Raw genomic sequence first — 20,816 nt, 5'->3', positions numbered from 1 at the left:
GACAGAGTCTCACTCTGTCACCAGGCTGGAGTGCAGTGGCGTGATCTCGGCTCACTGCAACCTCCAACTCCCTGGTTCAAGTGATTCTCCTACCTCAGCCTCCCTAGTAGCTGGGATTATAGGCACGTGCCACCACAATGAGCTAATTTTTGTATTTTTAATAGAGACGTGGTTTCACCATGTTGGCCAGGATGATCTTGATCTCCTGACCTCGTGATCCACCCACCTCGGCCTCCCAAAGTGCTGGGATTACAGGCGTGAGCCACCGCTCCCGGCCTAACATTAGGTTTTTTTATTTGAGAGTTTTTTCTTTTAACATAGGCATTTATTGCCATAAACTTTCCTCTTACAACTGCTTTTGCTGCATCCCATAAGTTTTGGTGTGTTGTGTTTCAATTTTTGTTTCTCCCAAGATATTTCTAAACCTCTCTTCTGACTTTTTTCTTTGACCCAGTAGTTATTTAGGAGTATGTTGTTTAATTTCCATAAACTTGTGAATTTTCCAAGATTCCTCCTGTTATTGATTTCTGGTTTCATACCACTGTGGTCAGAAATGATACTTGAGGCCAGGCGCGGTGGCTCATGCCTGTAATCCCAGCACTTTGGGAGGCCAAGGCGGGCAGATCACCTGAGGTCAGGAGTTCGAGACCAGCCTGGCCAACATGGTAAAACCCTGTCTCTACTAAAAATGCAAAAAAATTAGCTGGGCATGGTGGCATGCACCTGTATTCCCAGCTACTCGGGAGGCTGAGGCACGAGAATCGCTTGAACCCAGGCAGTGGAGGTTGTAGTGAGCTGAGATCTTGCCACTGCACTCTAGCCTGGACGACAGAGGGAGACTCCATTAAAAAAAAAAAAAGAAAAAAAGAAAAGATACTGGATATGATTTCAGTCTCCTTAAATTCGTTAAGGTTTGTTTTGTGGCCTAACGTGCCATCTATCCTGGAGAACCTTCTGTGTGCACTTCAGAAGAATGCATATTCTGATGCAGTGTTCTGTATATGTCTGTAAGGTCTGTTTGGTCTAAAGTGCAGGTTGAGTATCCTGTTTTCTTATTGGTTTAGGTGATCTGTCCATTGTTGAAAATGCGGTACTGAAGTCCCCTACGGTTGTGGTATTTCTATCTGTCCCTTCAGATCTTTTAATATTTGCTTTATAGGCCGGGCGCAGTGGCTCATGCCTGTAATCCCAGCACTTTGGGAGGCCAAGGTGGGGGGATCATCTGACATCGGGAGTTCGAGATCAGCCTGATCAACATGGAACAACCCTGTCTCTATTAAAAATACAAAAAATTAGCCGGGCATGGTGATGCATGCCTGTAATTCCAGCTACTTGGGAGGCTGAGGCAGGATAATCACTTGAACTTGGGAGGCGGAGGTTGCCGTGAGTCGAGATCGTTCCATTGCACTCCAGCCTGGGCAACAAAAGCGAAACTCTGTCTCAAAAAAAAAAAAAAAAAAGAAAAAAAATACTTGCTTTATATATCCATAAATAGTGCCACAAAAGCGATTGGTAATGGGGTAAATGTTACCGCCATGTGTGCCTGTTTTGGCTGAAGTGTTGTTTCTTTGTAGGTGAATTGCTGTCAAATACAGTTTTATGCAAGAGGCATACTAGTAGCCATACTGTTAATAATTTGCACGTGCCAGGATTCAGCTGCAAAGAGTGTATCAAGTGCCCGCATTGAGTACCTATAAGGCATGCTCTTGACTTTCACTGACAGAGAGGATGCTCCTGGGTGACATTCATGTGTGACTGGGCTTATCAGAATTGTGACTTGAATTTGATCAGTAGTTTCTTCTCAAGAAGTTAGGGAGCTACATATTAGAGGCCCTGCCTTTTTGGCTTTATATGATTCCAGATAAGGGGTTGGCAAATATTTTTAAAAACAGCCAGATTAGGCCGGGCGCGGTGGCTCACGCCTGTAATCCCAGCACTTTGGGAGGCTGAGGCGGGTGGATCACGAGGTCAGGAGATCGAGACCATCCTGGCTAACATGGTGAAACCCCGTCTCTACTAAAAACACAAAAAATTAGCCGGGCGTGGTGGCGGGCGCCTGTAGTCTCAGCTACCTGGGAAGCTGAGGCAGGAGAATGGCGTGAACCTGGGAGGCGGAGCTTACAGTGAGCCGAGATTGTGCCACTGCACTCCAGCCTGGGCGACAAAGCGTGAGACTCCGTCTCCAAAAAAAAAAAAAAGAGCCAGATTGTATTTTACGCTTTTCAGTCCCCGTGGTCTTGCTGCAAATACTCAAACCTACCCCTGCAGAGAGAGTGAAAGCAGCCCTGGATGTAGGTGAACAGATGGGAATGGCCATGTTCTAGTCAAACTTTGTATATGGACAACTGAAATCTGAACTTCAACACATTTTCACATGGCGTGGAATCTTCTCTTTTCAAAATTTTTTCTTAATAGTTAGAAAATGTAAAACTACTCTTAGCTCACAAGTTGTGGGAAAGTAGGTAATGGGCAGAAGTAGCTCCTGGGCTGTGGTTTGCAATCTGCTGTTGTAGGTTGTAAGAGTATGTTCTAGAAGGTGGCACTCTATGGCCCTGGGTGAGGGTGGCCTGTCCAATACTTTCTGCTTCTCCTGCTGGTATTGCTGGTCTGTGGGCTGGGCTGTTGGTGTCTGTGGTTATGGTTTGAGTGGGTCCTTTTCCAGAACTTCTGCCTGGGACAATGGTTCCTCTATGTGTAGTGAGGGCGGGCTACGGGGGTGTACGTGGAGCTCAGGTGCTGGCAGTGCTGCCAGTGAGCTGGAATCTGTGTCCCATCATGCTGAGCTGTGTTTGCAGCCCTGATCGTTGTCAGCCTGTTAGCAGGCAGGCGTTCACTTCTGTCTGACCTGGATAATTAAGTCATGCTAATTGCTGCAGCTCCTGGCACAGTTTCTTCCAGCCTAATTGGGTAAAATGACAGGCAGCTGCTGTGTTGGTCTGCCCTCCTGGGCTTCTACGGCTGCTCCAGTTAGCACCCGCTCTTACTGTTTGCACCCAGCATGCAGGTTCGGTTCCCTGTTGCAGAGACTCCAGTTGCACTGGGTACTGACTTTCCCAGACAGGAAGGCTGTGGGTAATGCTGGCCTTACCTCCAAGGCAGGCTCTCTATTATTTTGTCCACTAGTGAGTCTTTTCCTGTTCTAATTACATCTCTGCTGTGGGATTTCAGAGAAAATCAGCTGATCTTTTGTCTCCTGCAGGGCGGGAAAGGATGCATAGGAGTGGTCATATCATCCTACATGCATTTCACCAACATCTCAGCCAGGTAGGATGATGTCAGCTCGCTGTCTTCAGGTGCTAAAAGCTGAGCCTGCATGGGGCTGAAGGCTGTCTGCGCAGGAGCTGTTCTGGATACCAAGGGCTTGGCTGACCTGTGTTTCCCATCCCCCAGTGCTGGGGTGGTCAGTGCCTGGAAACCCAGTTTCCAGTTAAGCGTTTACACTTGTGAAAGTGGCATTTTCCAGGTTGGGTGACTGTGTATGATTGATTCTAAGTACTTCCATGGAGGCATTAAAAAAATAAGTGGCCCCACTGTCCCTTGTTCTTTAATAGAGAATTCTCTAATAAAAAATAACAGAGATAAAAGTCACGATTATGAAAAGAACAGAGTGGTCTCACTAAATCAGCTCATACCTTGTATATAATGATGGTGACAGCCACCTCTTTTGCAGGCACTGGGCCTCTGGGAAGTATACTGAATATTTTCCTTTTCTCCCTGAATTCTCCTAACTAACCCATGAGGCAGTTAGTGTCATTCCCATTGCATGGATGAGGGAGGTGAGGCTCAGAGGAGCCAGGCAGCTTGCTCATGATCCCACAGCCTAGGAGTGGAGAGCCAGGTCTGGGCTGGTTTCCATAAGATGGAACTGTAATCATGGAGACTTTGGAGGTGCCACTTGGGTCCCCTTAGCCAGACATGACACAAACACGGCAGGGCCACAAGGACCTCAGCCCTATGCCCATCCTCCTGGCCTTGGGCAGCTGTGGTGTACACCTGAACCCTTCCCAGAGTGCAGATCTTCACTCTCGCTGAAATGCAATGCAGAAAATATCATTATTTATGGGGTCTGCATTTGCATCTGCCCTGTCTTCTCAATGGCCTCTTTGTAAAGCCTGAGCTTTCCATTCTGAGGAAATAGAAGCCTATTCATATCAGCCGATAAACCTTTTCCTTTCTAGCACCAAGGAGTGAAATTTGACTTTCTGAATGTTTTCTCTGGAAACCAACTGGGGAGTTGGTGTCTGCCAGGGAGGAAACCAACCCCCAAGTGAAAATCAGATACCCTCTTGGTGAGAATAATCATCGGTGTGTGTGTGTGCCAGGAAAATCGAGATTCCTGGGCACATCCATCCCTCAATGATGCCAAAGACATTTGGTTGGTAACTATACATAGCCTGGCTGGTTCTGGACAGAGACCACCTGAGCACTTCTGTTTTTTTTTTTTTTTTTTTTTTTTGACAGACTCTTGCTCCGTTGCCCAGGTTGGAGTGCAGTGGTGCAATCTTGGCTCACTGCAACCTCTGCTTCCCGGGTTCAAGTGATTCTCCTGCCTCAGCCTCCTGAGTAGCTGGGATTATAGGTGTGTGCCACCATGCCCAGCTAATTTTTTGTATTTTTAGTAGAGACAGGGTTTCACCATGTTGGCCAGGCTGGTCTTGAACTCCTGACCTCAGGTGATTATTCGCCTCAGCCTGCCAAAGTGCTGGGATTACAGGTGTGAGCCATCACGCCCAGCTGCAACTGAGCATTTCTATCCCCAGCAAAGTAGTACTGCCTGAACCGAAGTTCCATGCACTGTGGGTAGTCCTGGATTTTTTGGGAAGGGTAGATGTCTTAGGGCTAAAAACACACCTTTGACCTCTTGCTACAAATTCTGTTTTCTCTCAGTAGTCAATATGTATTTCATCTGCATGTGTCAGGCAATTTACATGAATCTCTCTAAGCCTCAGCATCCTTACCTGGAAAATGATGGTAGTCCTACTTCCCGGAATGTTGTGACAGTTCAACATATGTTACACAAAAAGCACTTAGAACAGCATCAGTACTCAGGTATTGGCTACCATTAACGCTGTTGTGATTAGTAGGAGTAATAGTATTAAGTGCCTTTCAATTAAATGGGCTGATACCACATGCTCTTTGTGACTTGCTTTTCTACATTAATATCATTTTATACGCATCGTTTCCCGACATCATTTCAGTGGCAGCATAGCACTTTATTCAACGGATATGTTATGTATTTAAGCATTTGTTGATTTTGCCTATCCAAGTTGCTTCCAGTTTTGTCAGTTTTGTGTGTGTGTGTGTGTGTGTGTGTGTGTGTGTGTGTGTGTGTGTGTTTAAGACGAAGTCTCACTCTGTCACCGGGGCTGGAGTGCAATGGCGTGATCTTGGCTCGCTGTAACCTCCACCTCCCAGGTTCAAGTGATTCTCCTGCCTCAGCCTCTCAAGTAGCTGGGATTACTGGCACCCGCCACTATGCCCAGCTAATTTTTTGTATTTTTAGTAGAGACGTAGTTTCACCATGTTGGCCAGGCTGGTCTTGAACTCCTGACCTTGCGATTTGCCCACCTTGGCCTCCCAAGTGTTTTTTTTTTTTTTTTTTTTTTTTGGTAATTAAGGTTGCTTCCAGTTGTTTTCTACTGCAAAGCTTGCCATGATGAACACATTCTTATACATACATCTTTGATCATTTCTACAATGTTCCCTCTTAGATTATATTTCAGAAGTAGAGTAATCCCAGATAGCACAAGCACATGTTTGAGATCTTTATCACAAACTGCAAACAGAAGAAAACAGAAACTTCAAGTCACCAGAGTAGAAGAACAGTCTTGTATCAACACCATAAAAATAAGAGTTATAAAGACAAAACCAGTACTAATATTATTACTACTACTAATATTACTATGGAAAATAAACATTGGTCAAAATGTATTCTCAGCATTTAATAAAACAAGTAAATTTCAGAAAAAGGAATGCTTAAAAGTCACTGGGAGGCTATGGAGCTGCATTCTCCTGCTCAGTATGTGATGGACTCGGTGCTAAAGTGGGCCCTTCTGTTTGTAACTGCGCCACCAGCACAGCCCCTTGCCTAGTAAATGCACGTAGCAAGTTGTCCATTTTATAGCATTCTGTGAAAGTCAAATCACACTCAACTTACTTTTGAGTATGTTTCTTTCTCCTCCTGCCTGTCTCTCTACCGGTATTTTTATGAAGTCCACAGTGCTTATGTACATCATTTTTCTAGAGGGGCACAGACACGTTTTTCTAAGTAAGGGGCCCACTTTATCAGGTGTTGTTGTTGTTGTTGTTGTTGTTTTGAGATGGAATCTCACTCTGTCACCCAGGCTGGAGTGCAATGGTGTGATCTCTGCTCACTACAACCTCCGCCTCCCGGGTTCAAGTGATTCTCCCACCTCAGCCTCCCAAGTAGCTGGGATTATAGGCACCCACCATCATGCCCCGGTAATTTTTATTTTCGGTAGAGCCAGGATTTCACCCTGTTGACCAGGCTGGTCTTGAACTCCTGACCTCAGGTGATCCGCCTGCCTTGGCCTCCCAGAGTGCTGGGATTACATGTGTGAGCCACCACACCCGGCCTATCAGGGTTTTAAGGAAGCATTTGGCCCAAATGAGTTGGAATTGTTAAGACACTGCACTCATATTCCAGGATTTGTGCTGAAGTCATATCAAGAAATCCCACGAATGCCCTGCTGTGAGATTTCTGGAAGTTTCTGTCAGACACTAACTGTGAGCACTGTGGACCTGGCATTGAAGGTCAACTATATTGTTGAAAAGCAGGGTTACTTTCAATCACTTCAAAAACAATGCTGCAGCCCCGAGGCCTCAGATACATTTCCAACCCCGGTGCCCTGCAGTGTTCTCAAGCCCAGTCCTGGGAGTGACATACTGGTGGGGCACAGGCTGGCCCACTTGTGTCTTGAGGGTGCCTCTTGGGACTTCATGGGGGGGTCCATTGACTCTCCTGCCCTGGGTTGCTCCCTGCATCCTTGTGGTCCTGAGACTTGAGTCTGCCTGCTTTTCTTGCACAGAACCCACTTAAAATGGTCTTTATTTAGGACGTAGGGTGGCCAAGGGACAGTTTTGGACACCAGCCCTACCACTTGCCTGCTGAGATGCCTCAGTTGGTTCTTCTGCAAGCTGGGTATTCAGCACTCTTAAGAATCATATCTTTAGATAAGGAGCTGTTATTTCAGATGAGAATTCTGACCCTGCACTATGGCTCCCACTTTGAGCACAGTATATTCCTGCAGGGGAAATGAAGTCTAACAGGAGACAGGTGGATTGGGTGTGCATAGGTGCAGCAAAGGGTGAAGCCCCCTGTGGGAGCTGGTCGCTTTCAACAGCCATGAGACACATCCCCCATCACGCACCCACGTGGTGTGAGCTCCATTGAGTTATCTCTCTCTCTCTCTCTTTCCCCTCCAGCGCCGACCAGGCCCTTGACAGGATTGCAATGAAGAAGTTTTATGATGACAAAGTTTCAGCTTTAATGCAGCCTTCCCAAAAACGGTATGTATACATCCCCAAAGCCAGAGTGAAGAGGTGAATGAAATTTTACATATAAAAATGTGAAAACAGAAGAGGCATCTCTTCTGTCCCAATACCTAAATGGTATTCTTGGGTCATGCCAAAGACTGTGAAGGTGGTGGGGAGGCTTGTCCCTCCCGGAGGTTAAGGACCTAGCCATCCTGTGTGTCTGTGGTGAGAGAGAGCCCCCTATGCTGCTGGCTTGCACTGACAGGTAGAGGGAGGACTTGCTCCAGCTGGCATTTTCCTCTCTTGCAGTGAGTGTGTTTTGATTTCCATTATTATGTTGGAACTTGGTTCTATTGGCTAGACCAGGGGTCAGTGAACTCTCTCTGCAACAGACTAGAGAGTGGATATTTTAGGCTTTGCAGGCTACAGGATCTTTATCGCAACTGTTCTAACATGAAAGCAGCCCTGGGCAATATGGAAATCAGGAAATGTGGCTATATTCCAATAAAACTTTACTTACACAAACACATTAGCAGTTGCACTTGGCCAATTCTTGTAGCTCATCAGTTCCCTGAGGCCACGGAGTATTTTTCTGTCATGCTGCCCATCTCTCCCTTCTCTACTTCTGGGCATGGCCCCTGGAATGTGCTCAGTAAGTGGTGGGGAATAGCCATGGTGGGGTGCAGAACTTTCTCCTTTTGCTACCAGCCCCAGCAGGCTGAGGTCAAGAACCTGAGCAGGGCTGGCTGAGAGGCAGTGAGAAGGACCCACAGCTGGCTCCCCATCCAGGTGCACTTCCTCCACAGACGGTGACACCTAGAGCCAACCAGGTAGCTCCATGGCATATTTCAAAGCCCACAGCAGGGAATTTGTAGGAGAATTGCCAAGGTGATTGCCAAATGGTGTTCCGTTTTGGAGACAGGTAGTTGCACACCCGACCTTGTGTATGCAAGTTTTGATGCCTTGTATGTTTTCTCCAGTGCAACTGAGGGCTATGTCAGCAGACACGGGGGTAGACGGGCAGAAAGGGATTTCAAGCATCACCAGAGGCACCTTTTCCTTTTGTCTTGCTATTTCCAATGGCATGGCTCTGTTTCTCTTGAAACCGGGTGTGTTGGAGGAACATGGGCTAGGGTGTGGGACCGTGGTCAGCAACAGGGCCCACATGCGATGCAAGTTGCGTGCAGAAAACCTAGCATATTTTTTTTCAGAAAACCTAGCATTTTATAAAATATTTTAGTTAAACAGTCACTTCTGGGTTTTTTTTGGAACCATTAAATGTTATTTCTTTGTTGAACAGTTTCCAAAACTGTGACATTCATATGACCTCCTGCATGGAAAATGAGGTGTAAATAGGGAGTAACTCATGCAGAATGCTTGGCACACAGGAAGTCCAGCTGTCGTCTTTCCTTTTTTTTTGTTCTTATTTCTTACGGCACCAGCAGCTTGTTTATAACATTAAAAGAATATGGGTAAAGGGAGAAAATATCTCCTCATTTTCTTTTTTTTCTTTTTTTGAAACAGAGCCTTGCTCTGTCTCCCAGGCTGTAGTGCAGTGGTGCAATCTTGGCTCACAGCAGCCTCAACCTCCTGGGCTCAAGCAATCCTCCCACCTTAGCCTCTTGAGTAGCTGAGACTATAGGCACACATCACCATGCTCAGCTAATTTAAAAATTTTTGTGGAGACAGTGTCTCACTGTGTTGCCCAGGCTGGTCTTGAACCCCTGAGCTTGAATAATCCTTCTGCTGTGGCTTCCCAAAATGCTGGGATTGCAGGTGTGAGCCACCGTGCCCTGCTCTTCTCACATTCCCATGCCCAGGGATTTCATGCATCCTTCCCGTCATTACACATTTGAAGCCAGAGCATTTGCATTGTTTAATGTTTGCTGGATTCAATTTTACATACCATGGTTAATCCCTCTGCTCCTGAGATTAGGGAAATGCCCCTTATTCCTTGCTCTTTTCTTTTTATCTTGACCAGAGCCTGCATGAAAAGATGCTCACCAAATGGTAATCGAGAATGTAAACGAATGAATGCATAAGATAGATCTGGAGGAAAGTTTGAGACCAGAAGAACGTGTGAGGACAGCTTGTATGGGAATAGGCTCTGTGATGGGAGGTTTCTCTGTTGTCCTGAATGGCCTGGGAAGTGGGATGGGTGCGCTGCAGGCTGTTTTAGGACTGAGCTCAAGAAATCATTTTAAAGCCAAACTCGTAATAATCACTCTTGAGAATAATTAATTAGCAAGGAATTTGTGACTGGGAAGCTCAGAAGTCTCAACAGCAACTCTGATGGGAGGTCAATCTTTGTTACCTTGTTTGTTACACTAAAACACCATGGAGCAGTTGGCCCATGGAGCTGACCCATAAAACTTACACGTGCCCATGTAAGTTTTCTGTTTTTATACCTTCCTTGTCTTCAGCAAATCATGAGAAGCAGCTTGTTGACACCCCGGTGTGGCCTCCTGTTGGTGCTCATGACCACCATTGTGTTACTGAGGCACCCCTGAACTTCCTTCCCTAAACTTGGAAGCCTTCCTCTTTGAGAAGTAGTTAAAAAGAAATACTGGGTGTGGCACAGTGACTCTAGCCTGTAATCCCGATTCTTTGGGAGGCTGAGACAGGACAATCCCTTGAGTCTAGGAGTTTGAGACCTGCCTTAGCAACACAGGAAGACCCCATCTCTATCAGAAAAAAAAAAAAAAATTAGCTGGATGTGATGGCACACACCTGTAGTCCCAGCTACTCTGGAAGCTGAGGTGGGAGGATCCCTTGAGCCCAGGAGTTGGAGGTTACAGTGAGCTGTAATTGCCCCACTGCATGCCAGCCTGGATGACAGAGCTAGACCCTGTCTCCTCCTACCCCCCAAAAATCCGGGTATAGTTTTAGTTTATTATCAGCATCATGGAAAAATATTAAAATTATTAACGTTTCTGACATCTCTTTTCTTTTCCGCCTTTCCTTTCTTTCTGAGAGAGTTGAGACAGCAGCACACGTTTCTTGGCCCCATCACTGAGTTAATGGGGAAAATCACAGGTAGCCAGTTGTTTCTTTGGGGAGCTGATCTCTCCTGCGTGTTGTCTACCAAGGTGACCCTGGGAGGCCCCACATGGGAGTCAGACCTAAGGCCATCAGTCATGTTGTCTATGCACATTTGGGTGTCCCTTTGAGGTAAAGGGAAGACAGACCAAACAAATGTCTTGGCATGCAGAAATCAGGATGTCCTAGAAATTATCCTATATAGTGTTACTGGTGGAAGGTATCCGAGTTACCAGCAGTGAATCCATAATTGAGGTCTGCAGCAACCTCAATTCTTGCCTGCTCAGAAGAAAGAATTTGACTGAGGGGCATAAGGCAGAAAAAGGGACAGAGACAAGTTTCAGAGCTGGAGTGGAAGTTTATTTTATAAGGCTTTAGAACAAGAAAGAAAGGAAAGTACGCTTAGAAGAGACTCAAGTGGGCACATGAAGGTCAAGTGTGGTGTTTACCCTTGGTCTAGACTTCATAGGCTGGCCCACTTCCCATGTCTTGTGCCCCTTTCCCATGATTCTTCCCTTAGAGGGGGCTGCCCGCATGCATAGTGCCCTCCTTTTGCTTGGGAAGTGAGCACATGCAGTATGTTTAGGAAGTTGTATGCATGCCTATCTGAGGGTTTCTTCCCTTTTCTGGTGGTGTACCCTGAGAAGGTCATACTCTGCCATTTTTTTCTGTTAATGCATGTGCCTGAGAAGTTGTGTCTCCCTGGGGCCTGCATTCAATTAACAGTGCAATAGGCGTGGACCATCAGGAAATGGCCTCCTCCTGGCACCGGCTGCCAGTGTATCACTTTCAGAGAGGCAATGTGATAATTGCCGAACCATTACCCGACATTCTCCTAGTGGGTGCGGAAAGAGCCCACTGCTGCCCTGCTCATGCCTGTCTAACTACATGTAAAAATGGCATTATTTGATTTTTGATATTTCTGTCATTTTTGACACACTACCTCAGGTGCCTGAAAGAATACTTTAAAGATACAAAGGGAGTAGTTTTCCACATTCTCTAAAGGATGAGGCTCCTCAGGTAGTCTCTGTAACCGACAAATGGGTTCGTTATTCAGTGCCCAGATAGAACCGATTTACCAAGACGGGAATTGCAGTAGAGAAAGAGTTTAATTCATGCAGAGCTGGCTGAACAGGAGACCAGAGTTTTATTACTACCCAAATCAGCCCCCTGGAAAATTTGGAGGCTAGGGTTTTTCAAAGGTATTTTGGGGAGAAGGGGGTGGCTAGGGAATGGGTGCTGCTAAGTGGTTGGGGGTGCAATCATAGGGGAAAATGGCCCTCTTGCCTCTGAGTCCGCTTCTGGGTGGGTTGCCAGAGAACAGTTGGCAGGTCAGGTAGAGCTGTCAGTTGTCAGAAATGCAAAAGCCTGAACAGACATCTCAAAAGGCCAATCTTAGGTTCTACAATGGTGATGTTCTCTCTAGCAGTAATTGAGGAAGCTGCAAATCTTGTGATCCCCAGAGTAATCTTTTAAGTCTATACCTGGGCAGAATTCAAGCTGCGTTCATCCTCCCAATGTGGTAGTCTTGCATTAGTTTTACAAAGGTGGTTTAGTTCTGGGCTATTATCACTTAAACTATAAACTTCACTTTCTCCTAAAGTTAGTTTGGTCCAAGCCCAGGAATAGCCAAGGGCAGCTAGGAGGTTAAAGGCAAGATGGGGGTTGGTTACATTAGATCTCTTTCACTGTCATATTCTCTCACTGTTAAAATTTTTGCAAAGGCTATTTTACTTCATGCCCCTGTGGCCCTTCCCTGCACGTCCTCCTTGCTGCCCACAGCCTGCGGAAAAAGGGTGACCATTCCTCAGGGAGCCACACACTTTGCCTGGGCCCGGACATCCCCTCTGAGTCACCAACTCTGTGGGCCAAGCCACCTACACTCTGGCAGCATACCTCAGGAGAGCAGAGGCTGTGGCAGATGTGTTGTGGTCTACTCTGACCCTTATGTCCATGCAACTGACTCATCTTTGCAGCAATTCCAATGTGTAGGTCTCATTATTCTCCCCATTATATGAGAGGGAAGGGAATGCTCAGCAGAATGTTAAGAAACAGCCCAGTCTTGGCTGACACCAACAGGTGGCCCAGCTCACCTTTCCTGGCCGGTTGGTGCTGCCCCTGCAGCCATGGCTGACTCTGTGAGTGCTAGGAATGTAGAATGAGTAAGCTGTTGGGAAAGATGTCCTGTGATGATGGTTCCTGTTGCTTGGAAAAGTAACATTTGAATGCTGATTTTTATGCACCCACTTTTCAGACAGATTTAAGCTTACGTCTACTGCAACTCAAATGTTTAGGGAGATTTATGGAGATTCCAAATGGAAGTTTTTGCTGTTAGAAGTGACTGTGAATAATGCAAGGGACAACTGAAAATTTCAAGCTGCTTTTATGTTCGTTTGCTTACAAGTTAAAAACAATCCTTTAGTTTTTAAAATGTGCTCACTGGTTTGAGAAGAAGCATGGAAAACATCATCTCCAGGGAGTTATTGCCTAAAAAGAAAGAAAAGATAGCAATGGGAAAATAATGGAGCTGTTTTTATAAAGTAACTGGTTTCTACTCTTTCCAGCTCTGAAAACTGTGTTGACTAAGTAGGAACATTTTATTTTGGATAAGGCTGTTGGGATGGTCTTCAGAGAGCATCTGATACTCTACAATTGATTCATTTATATCTACCTTTAATGCCACAGATAAATACCATGTATACGAAGTTAAAGTTGATCCTTTCCATAGTCAGCTGGATGAACTAATTGTGCAATTCTGTCCTGTCATGTTCGTTTCCCCTTCTTTTCTTTTTTTACTTTGAGACAGGGTCTTGCTCTGTCACTCAGGCTGGAGTGCAGTGGTGCACTCTAGGCTCACTGCAACCTCTACCTCCTGGGTTCAAGCGATTCTCATGCCTCAGCTTCCTGTGTAGCTGGGATTACAGGCGCATGCCACCATGCCCAGCTAATTTTTAAAATTAATTAATTAATTTTTTTGGTAGAGACAGGATTTCAGCACGTTGGCTAGGCTGGTCTCAAACTCCTGACCTCAGGTGATCCGCCCACCTCAGCCTCTCAGAGTGCTGGGATTATAGGCGTGAGCCACCGTGCCTGGCCTCCCTTATTTTCATCCATACCTGAATGTTCTTTTCTTTGATACTGATGGTGGTTCTCTAGGAAGTCACTCACAAACTCGGTGCTATCACCTATGCTTGGCTATCTTTCTGCAATCTCATAGCATTCACTACAGCTTATATTTGCAGTGAACTTCGTTGTTTTTATAAGGCATTGCTATTTTTTAAATGTTTTTTAAAGGCATGCTTTTATTTGGGATTTTGAACAATATGTTGGGTTTTTTTGTTGTTGTTGTTGTTAATCTTATCTTATTAAGAAAGCATGTGAAGGAAGAAAAAAAATTACATTTACCTTAGCATTTTATGTCTTTAATTTACCTGAAAATATGATGCATAAAAAGTTGTTTTCTATAAAGGACAGATGAGAATTATATTCCAAGGGGTTACTTTTTGACTGGTTAAGCTATCACCTGAGCAGCCCTTTGTAGACTGACCTGGGAGGTGATGACTGTTGAGAACTGGTTTTGGGGAAAGGACTCTGGAGTCCTGGGTCCCAGGCAGTGACAGCCTCCTTCCCTTCCCCTCTGACCACCACTGGGCTTGTGGCCCTGGACTTTGGCCTTCTTTGGGAGCCCGTGGCAAAACAAAGTTCTTCTGCTGTCAGCTTGGCCCTCCTCATCTGAAGGAAATACTTCTTGTGCTTTGTCTGGTGTCAGGGGCAACAATTCCAGCGAGGCCACATCAGCAGAAATGAAGCTCTGTGACCACAGTATGGTACAAGACCTGGGTCAGGGAGAGGCTGTGGTTTCCCGGAGGATGGCTGTTTGCCCCTCATAGGACCTTGGCGCTAACTCTGGGCTTAGCTACTTGGACCCCTTATGCAGCCATGAACAGGAGCCCCTCAGGCCCAGCGCTCCAGAGCCTTCCATGTTTGCATGAAGTCATAAAACAAACATCGACTTCATCTAGATGCCTGGTCCGGGTGCACATGGGGCACTGAGAACACCCCCAGGGAACAGGGCCATCTCAGCCACATGGTCACTACAGAACCGCCCAAGCACATGGCCAGACGGTGTAGGACTCAGTGTGCCACTGACAAACCGGACAAGCTGAGCTGATTTCCCAGTGACCAGAGCTGCCCCGTGCTGGAGGAAGGGCGGAACTGCCCCAGAGGAGGTGACTCAGGCCTCTCAATCCGGGCATTTGTGGTTCCTCACTTTTACTCAAAACCAGGGAGCCAAAGGACCCATGAAATCCACAATGCATAAAATTTGCATGATTAAAATTACACAATTCATGCATTCCTCTGCGTACATACAACGGAGGGTGAGAAGTCTTGTTGCCAGGGTAGAAAGTACCCTGCAGGGGAGGCGTGTGGGAGCTGCCTGGAGGTCCACTGAAGTCTGATCATTGGCCTCACAGGGTCCCCATGTCTCCAGGCTGAGTGTCTCTGTCCTCTGAGACTCTTGTGAGGTTTTGCCCTGTTCTGAGAGAGCAGAAGAGAAGTTTGCTGCCAGGAAGATGAAAATACTGACATGCCCTGTTTCTCACTATGAATTGTAACTGAACTAAAAGCAAACTCGCTTTTCAAACATTTTCCTAGTGGGTGGACTATAAGTAGGGTTTTCCTTTTTTTGATAAGGTTTAACAGAAATCTCTTGTTTAGTTTGTTTGTATACAAATTTAACTGCTTGAATAAGGGACTGGGTGTGAATTGCCAGTGTAAGTGAGAGATTTTTTTCTTAACACAAGATCCGTGATGGCCGTTTCTGGCTTGGGGTAGTATGGTTGTAGGTGCTGGCAACACAGTCACCTGCCACTTCCTGCCTCAGTCTGCTGTGGCAATAGAGAGATGCACAGATTGTTAAATATTGCGGGGTTTTTGATTGTTTGGGTTTTTCTTGCAAAGAGTACAGTACTTTGGTGGAGACAGATATGGAAACACAGATTCCATGAGAGGTGTTGAGGCTACAGTGGAGGTTGTGTGGGTGCAGTGGCCACGGTGAGGGACCTCAGGGCAGGAGCCACGCCAGGCAGGGCACCAACAGGCAGGACGGGCCAGGGAAGCATCAGAGAGCTTGGCAAGCCTCCGGCTTGTCTTGTGGTCACTGCTGCCATGTCATGCCTCACGAGGACCTCAGCAGTCAGATGCTCCTAGTGTAGGAGCTTCCCTCTTGACCACCAAATGCTCATGGAAGTTGTGTGTGGTCGGTGTTGGAAGCATGAGGCTGATGCCTAGAATTCAGAAAGGCTGACGGCCCACATGGCCTTCACCTTTGGAGCTGGGCCCTGAAGAGAGAGGGACAGCAGGAAGGAGAGCCTCTTATCAGATGTGGTGTGGCAGGCTGCGAGATACGAGGGGAGTATGGACTCCAGCCTTTTCTTAGGGCTCTCGAGTATGAGCAGAAAGCAGCAGGTGCAGTGAGTGGTTCTGGGCCTGGGTCACGTGACCCTGCCATAGGTACAATGCTAGTGACAGAGCACACACCCACCGGTGTGCCAGGCCTCTGCTTCCTGCTGCTCACCAATGGGGATTGTGATGGCCTGTGGCCTGTGGCCTGGCTTTGCCTGGCGATAGGTTCAGTGGACAGGCACAGAGGCCTTTCAGGTGTGGGATGCTCAAGCCGAGAGGCCGGTTATGCCTTGGTGTCTCTGGTGCCTGGTGCCTGGTGCCTGGTGCGCTGGTGGGAAGCCCTCAGACCTGTGAGCGCAGCACCATGCTGAGAACAAACCCCAGGCTGTGAGCAGTGGACCGGTTCTCTCCCAGAGCCCCAGACCTAGCCAGGATGTTTCTCCTTGAGTTCCCTTCTCAGCAGGGGCTGAAGATACTTCTGGGAAGTCTAACCCAGCTGTCCGTTTTGCAGGTACGTTCAGTTCCTCAGTGGGCTCCCGTCCGGATCGGTGAAAATGAATGCCTCTCCCCTGTTCCTGCATTTTGTCATCCTCCACGGCACCCCCAACTTCGACACAGGTGGAGGTGAGTGTCCTTCATGATATGGCACCTGCGATTGGCTGGCCCAGACTTGGAGCTGGTCCTGGGCCCCTCAGTTTGGATAAGCCTCTGCTTTCCTTCCGAGAGGGCCCAGGGTCTGCTCCTCTGCCTCCCTGGCAATTGACTGTGTCCCCCTTCAGTGGTCAGAGCCCCATGTTTATGTGGTTGGGCCAAGTTATTTAATCAGGGGAGGGACTGGCAGCCAGCAAGGGGGATCAGAAATACCCCTGTGTATATGCACAGTGACTCGGGCAGACAAGCATTTTCTGGGCTGCAGCCCTGGTGGGTCAGCTGTGCAGTTGGCCTTGAGGTCACAAGCTATGGAAGAAGCCCAGTAAGAGAGGCATGAATGTGACCCAGTCTCCCCTGATGCATCTCATGAGCCCGTCTCCTCCTTCTCCTTTAAAATGACCCCACAGGAAAGCACACAGCATGTAGCTGAGGGTGAGGGCCCTGAGCCCTCCTCCCTGTCCCACTTAGATGAGCACAGCACGTGACTGGGGATCAGGGCCCTGTCCCCACATCCCCAGTTCCCCAACGGTGCACAGAGCATATGGCCGAGGGTCAGCAGGGCTCTATCCCTCCTCCCTTGTCCCATGCAGGAGCACATGGCACATGGCTGAGGGTCAGGGCCCTGTCCTCTCCTTCCCAATCCCGTGCAGGCACACACAGCACATGGCTGGGATTCAGGACCCTTGCCCCTCCTCGCCAGTCCCATGCAGGTACTTGCTCAGAGGTTTCTATTGTCTCTGAAGTACATCTATACCTTCAGGTCCCCCGGGTCATCATGGCCAGAGTGACCTTGCCAAGCTGCTAGTTGGTTTTGAAGCAGCCTGGCTTCAATTCAGGAGCCTTTGGCACCCTTTGGATAAAGGTCAAACTGTGTTGCTCTGCAGGCTTCTAGGACCGGGTCCGGCCTTTTCCTGCAGCAACCCTGTGGCTCCATGCACTGCCTTCCCAAACCTCAAAGGCCGCAGGTGCAGTCTTCTGGTCTCCTCGTCCCTTTCTGTCTTTCTGATTGCCAAATTCCTGTTCGTTCTGTACCGGTCATGCCTCTACAGACAGTTGTGCCTTTCTTTCAGTGTGCCGGCCCTTTCTGAAGCTCTACCAAGCCATGCAGCCTGTGTACACCTCCGGGATCTAGTGAGTGCTGCTGCTGCTGCTGCTGCTGCTGCTGCTGTGGGATCTGGATGGCTCAGGGAATTGCAGCTGAGCCTCAGGTGCCTGTCTAGTAGGAAGAGGGTGGGAGGGTTCAGGTCAAAGAATGCCAAGAAGCCAAAGAAGAGTCCAGTCGGGAAAACCCTCTTATGGCATGTGCTCCAGCATCACGCCTCGGCCCTCCCTCCTGCCCTGCACAAGTGTCTTTGGGCTGTCATACCAGTTGGATCCATTAAAGGACACAGGGGCTGGAATTTTGAGGGGAGAGAGGGCCATTTGCTTTTTGGAGTATGGTGGCACCTCGGTTTTCAAGGGGGATTGATTCCAGGAACCCCTTTGATTACCCAAATCCGAGGATGTTCAAGTGTGTTTTATAAAACAGCATTGTCTTGAACTCCTGACCTCAAGTGATCCACCTGTCTTGGCCTCCCAAAGTGCCAGGATTACAGGTGTGAGCCACCGAACCCCTGGCCATCATGGTGAAACCCCATCTCTACTAAAAATACAGAAATTAGCCAGTTGTGGGGTTGTGCACCTGTAAACCCAGCTACTCGAGGTGGAGGCAGGAGAATCACTTGTACCTGGGAGGCAGAGGTTGCAGTGAGCCGAGATCGCACCATTGCACTCCAGGCTAGGGGACAGAGCAAGAATAAAAAAAAAAAAAAAAAAGCCAGGCTTGGTGGCTCACGCCTATAATCCCAGCACTTTGGGAGGCCGAGGTGGGTGGATCACGAGGTCAAGAGATTGAGACCATCCTGGCCAACATGGTGAAATCCCATCTCTACTAAAAATACAAAAATTAGCTGGGCATGGTGGCATGTGCCTGTAGTCCCAGCTACTTGGGAGGCTGAGACAGGAGAATTGCTTGAACCTGAGACACAGAGGTTGCAGTGAGCTGAGATCGTGCCACGGCACTCTAGCCTGGCGACAGAGCGAGATTTTGTCTCAAAAAAAATAAAACAACAACAACAAAAAACTGGCATTGTATTTACATATAACCCATGAGCATTCTCCTGTATACTTTAAATCATCTCTAGATTACATAACAATACCTAATTCAATGTAAAGGCTGTGAAAATGGTTGTTACAATGTATTGTTTTTTAACTTCTATTATTTTTTATGGTTGCATTTTTGTTTTTTATTTATTTCCCACAATATTTTCTATCCCCAGTCAGTTGAGTCCATGAATGTGGAACCCAAGAATAGGGAAGGTTAACTGTGAGCATATTGGAGAGAGTCCTACGATAGGCTCTCACTACTGTGGTTTTTCTTTCTCGCTCCTTTCCATTTTGTTTTTTATTTTTATTTATTTATTTTTTTTGAGACAGCATCTCGCTCTGGCACGATCTCTGCTCACTGCAACCTCCACTTCCCAGATTCAAGCGATTCTCCTGCCTCAGCCTCCTGAGTAGCTGGGATTACAGGCAGCTGCCATCATGCCCAGCTAAATTTTGTATTTTTGTAGAGATGGGGTTTCACTGTGTTAGCCAGGCTGGTCTCAAATTCCTGACCTCAAGTGATCCGCCTGCCTTGGCTTCCCAAAGTGCTGGGATTACAGGCGTGAGCCATGTCCGGCCTCCTTTGCATTTTAAACAAAAGGTAGCCACACATCCCCCAAATTTGTATATATTTCTGAGCTTTCTTTGTCTTTTTGGATGTGGACAGGCATTTTATGAAAAGTCAGTAAAGGTAACAAATCTCACTACTCACAAAGAGCTGTTGTCACATTTCTGGGTTTGCTGTGGGCCCTGTGTGCACTGATGTCACTCTGGAATTGCACCCGCAGTTTGTAACTGAAACTGTGGCTGTGCCCACCCTGGGCCCCTTCGTCTAAGGCTGTATGGTCGTCTCCAAGCTTGGGCCTCTGGAGTTGGACCTTAGTCACTTCAAGTCAGTCACTGACCGTGATGATGCTATGAGGACCCTCCATGGCCTGGGAGCTTTCTTTACCTTTTTAGATTCATTTAGATTCTCAGGAATTAGATTCTGGGCGGATTGGGCATTCTGTGTAATTTCTGAGTTTTTGGTTGTAGGGTTGCTTTTCTCTACATGTATTCTTCCCACGAAATTATGAAGTTGCATAATGATCTGCCTTCTTCTTCATCCCAAAGCAACATTGGCCCAGAAAACCCCAGCAGGATCTGCATCATCATCGAGCCGGCCCAGCTTCTGAAGGGAGATGTCATGGTGAGTGCCCGCCGTGGCCGCAGATGTGTCTGTGTCCCCACTCTCCCAGTGGTGATGACTTGAAATCATGATTCTGTGTTAAAAAAGTAACCCCCACCCCCCAAAAAAAGTACCCTGTAGGAAGAATGAAAAGTAGCTTTTATCTTAACACTGGGGTCCCCCAGCCCCGGGCCGTGGACCTTATCGGTCCGTGGCCTGTTAGGAACTGGGCCTAGTGAGCGAGCAGGACCACCTGAGCCTCCCGTCAGATCAGCGGTGCCATGAGATTCTCATAGGAGTGCGAACCCTATTGTGAACTGTGTGTGCGAGCGATCTAGGTTGCACACTCCTTAGGAGAATGATGATCTGAGGTGGGTAAAAATATTGAGGCGCCGTTAGCATGGAGATGTGGATAATTCAGCCATAGTTTACATCTCAAGTGATGTGGGCGATTGATGAGAAGGCGGTTGAAGCGTCTGGTGAGTAGTGCATGGTTAGGAATAGCCCTGTAATAATTTGAGCAGGCGCCAAGAAGTGAGCGGAACAGTTTGATCCTGAAACCATCCTCCACCAGTCCATGGAAAAATTGTCTTCTGTGAAACCAGTCCCTGGTGCCAAAAAGATTGGTGACCACTGCCTTAAGGCATTTAATTAACTTTCTGAATAAAACTATTTTAATTAAAGGGACGGAACAAATCTTCATTCTTGATTCTCTTTCATTCTAGAGCCCCTTGAGATATATAACCTGGAAATTAATGTCCTAACTTGGCCACTCACTTCGGAGAACCCCTGTATTCTGACTATAATTTGCATTCTTCACATGATCACAGGCCTCCCAGAGTGTGGGTGCAGAAATAGAATATTTAAGTATCATTAATAGCCGAAGTGTGAAATACAGCTGGTGCAATTA

General features: G+C 47.3%; 1 protein-coding gene across 1 annotated transcript in view; it reads left to right on the top strand.

The window, feature by feature from the left end:
* The window catches only part of LOC129016814 (tensin-3-like), a 153,054-nt gene that overhangs the window by 114,367 nt on the left and 17,871 nt on the right, over nucleotides 1–20,816 (top strand). The window contains exons 8-12 of the mRNA XM_063656953.1: nucleotides 3,200–3,264; nucleotides 7,447–7,530; nucleotides 16,454–16,566; nucleotides 17,664–17,724; nucleotides 19,852–19,927. Coding sequence (XP_063513023.1) covers nucleotides 3,200–3,264; nucleotides 7,447–7,530; nucleotides 16,454–16,566; nucleotides 17,664–17,724; nucleotides 19,852–19,927 — 399 coding nt within the window. The remainder of the gene's footprint in view (nucleotides 1–3,199; nucleotides 3,265–7,446; nucleotides 7,531–16,453; nucleotides 16,567–17,663; nucleotides 17,725–19,851; nucleotides 19,928–20,816) is intronic.

This window comes from Pongo pygmaeus, chromosome 19 (genome assembly GCF_028885625.2).
Source record: "Pongo pygmaeus isolate AG05252 chromosome 19, NHGRI_mPonPyg2-v2.0_pri, whole genome shotgun sequence".
NCBI classification, from domain to species: domain Eukaryota; kingdom Metazoa; phylum Chordata; class Mammalia; order Primates; family Hominidae; genus Pongo; species Pongo pygmaeus.
Note: the sequence above shows the minus strand (reverse complement) of the source record. Positions and strands in the feature narration are given on the sequence as shown.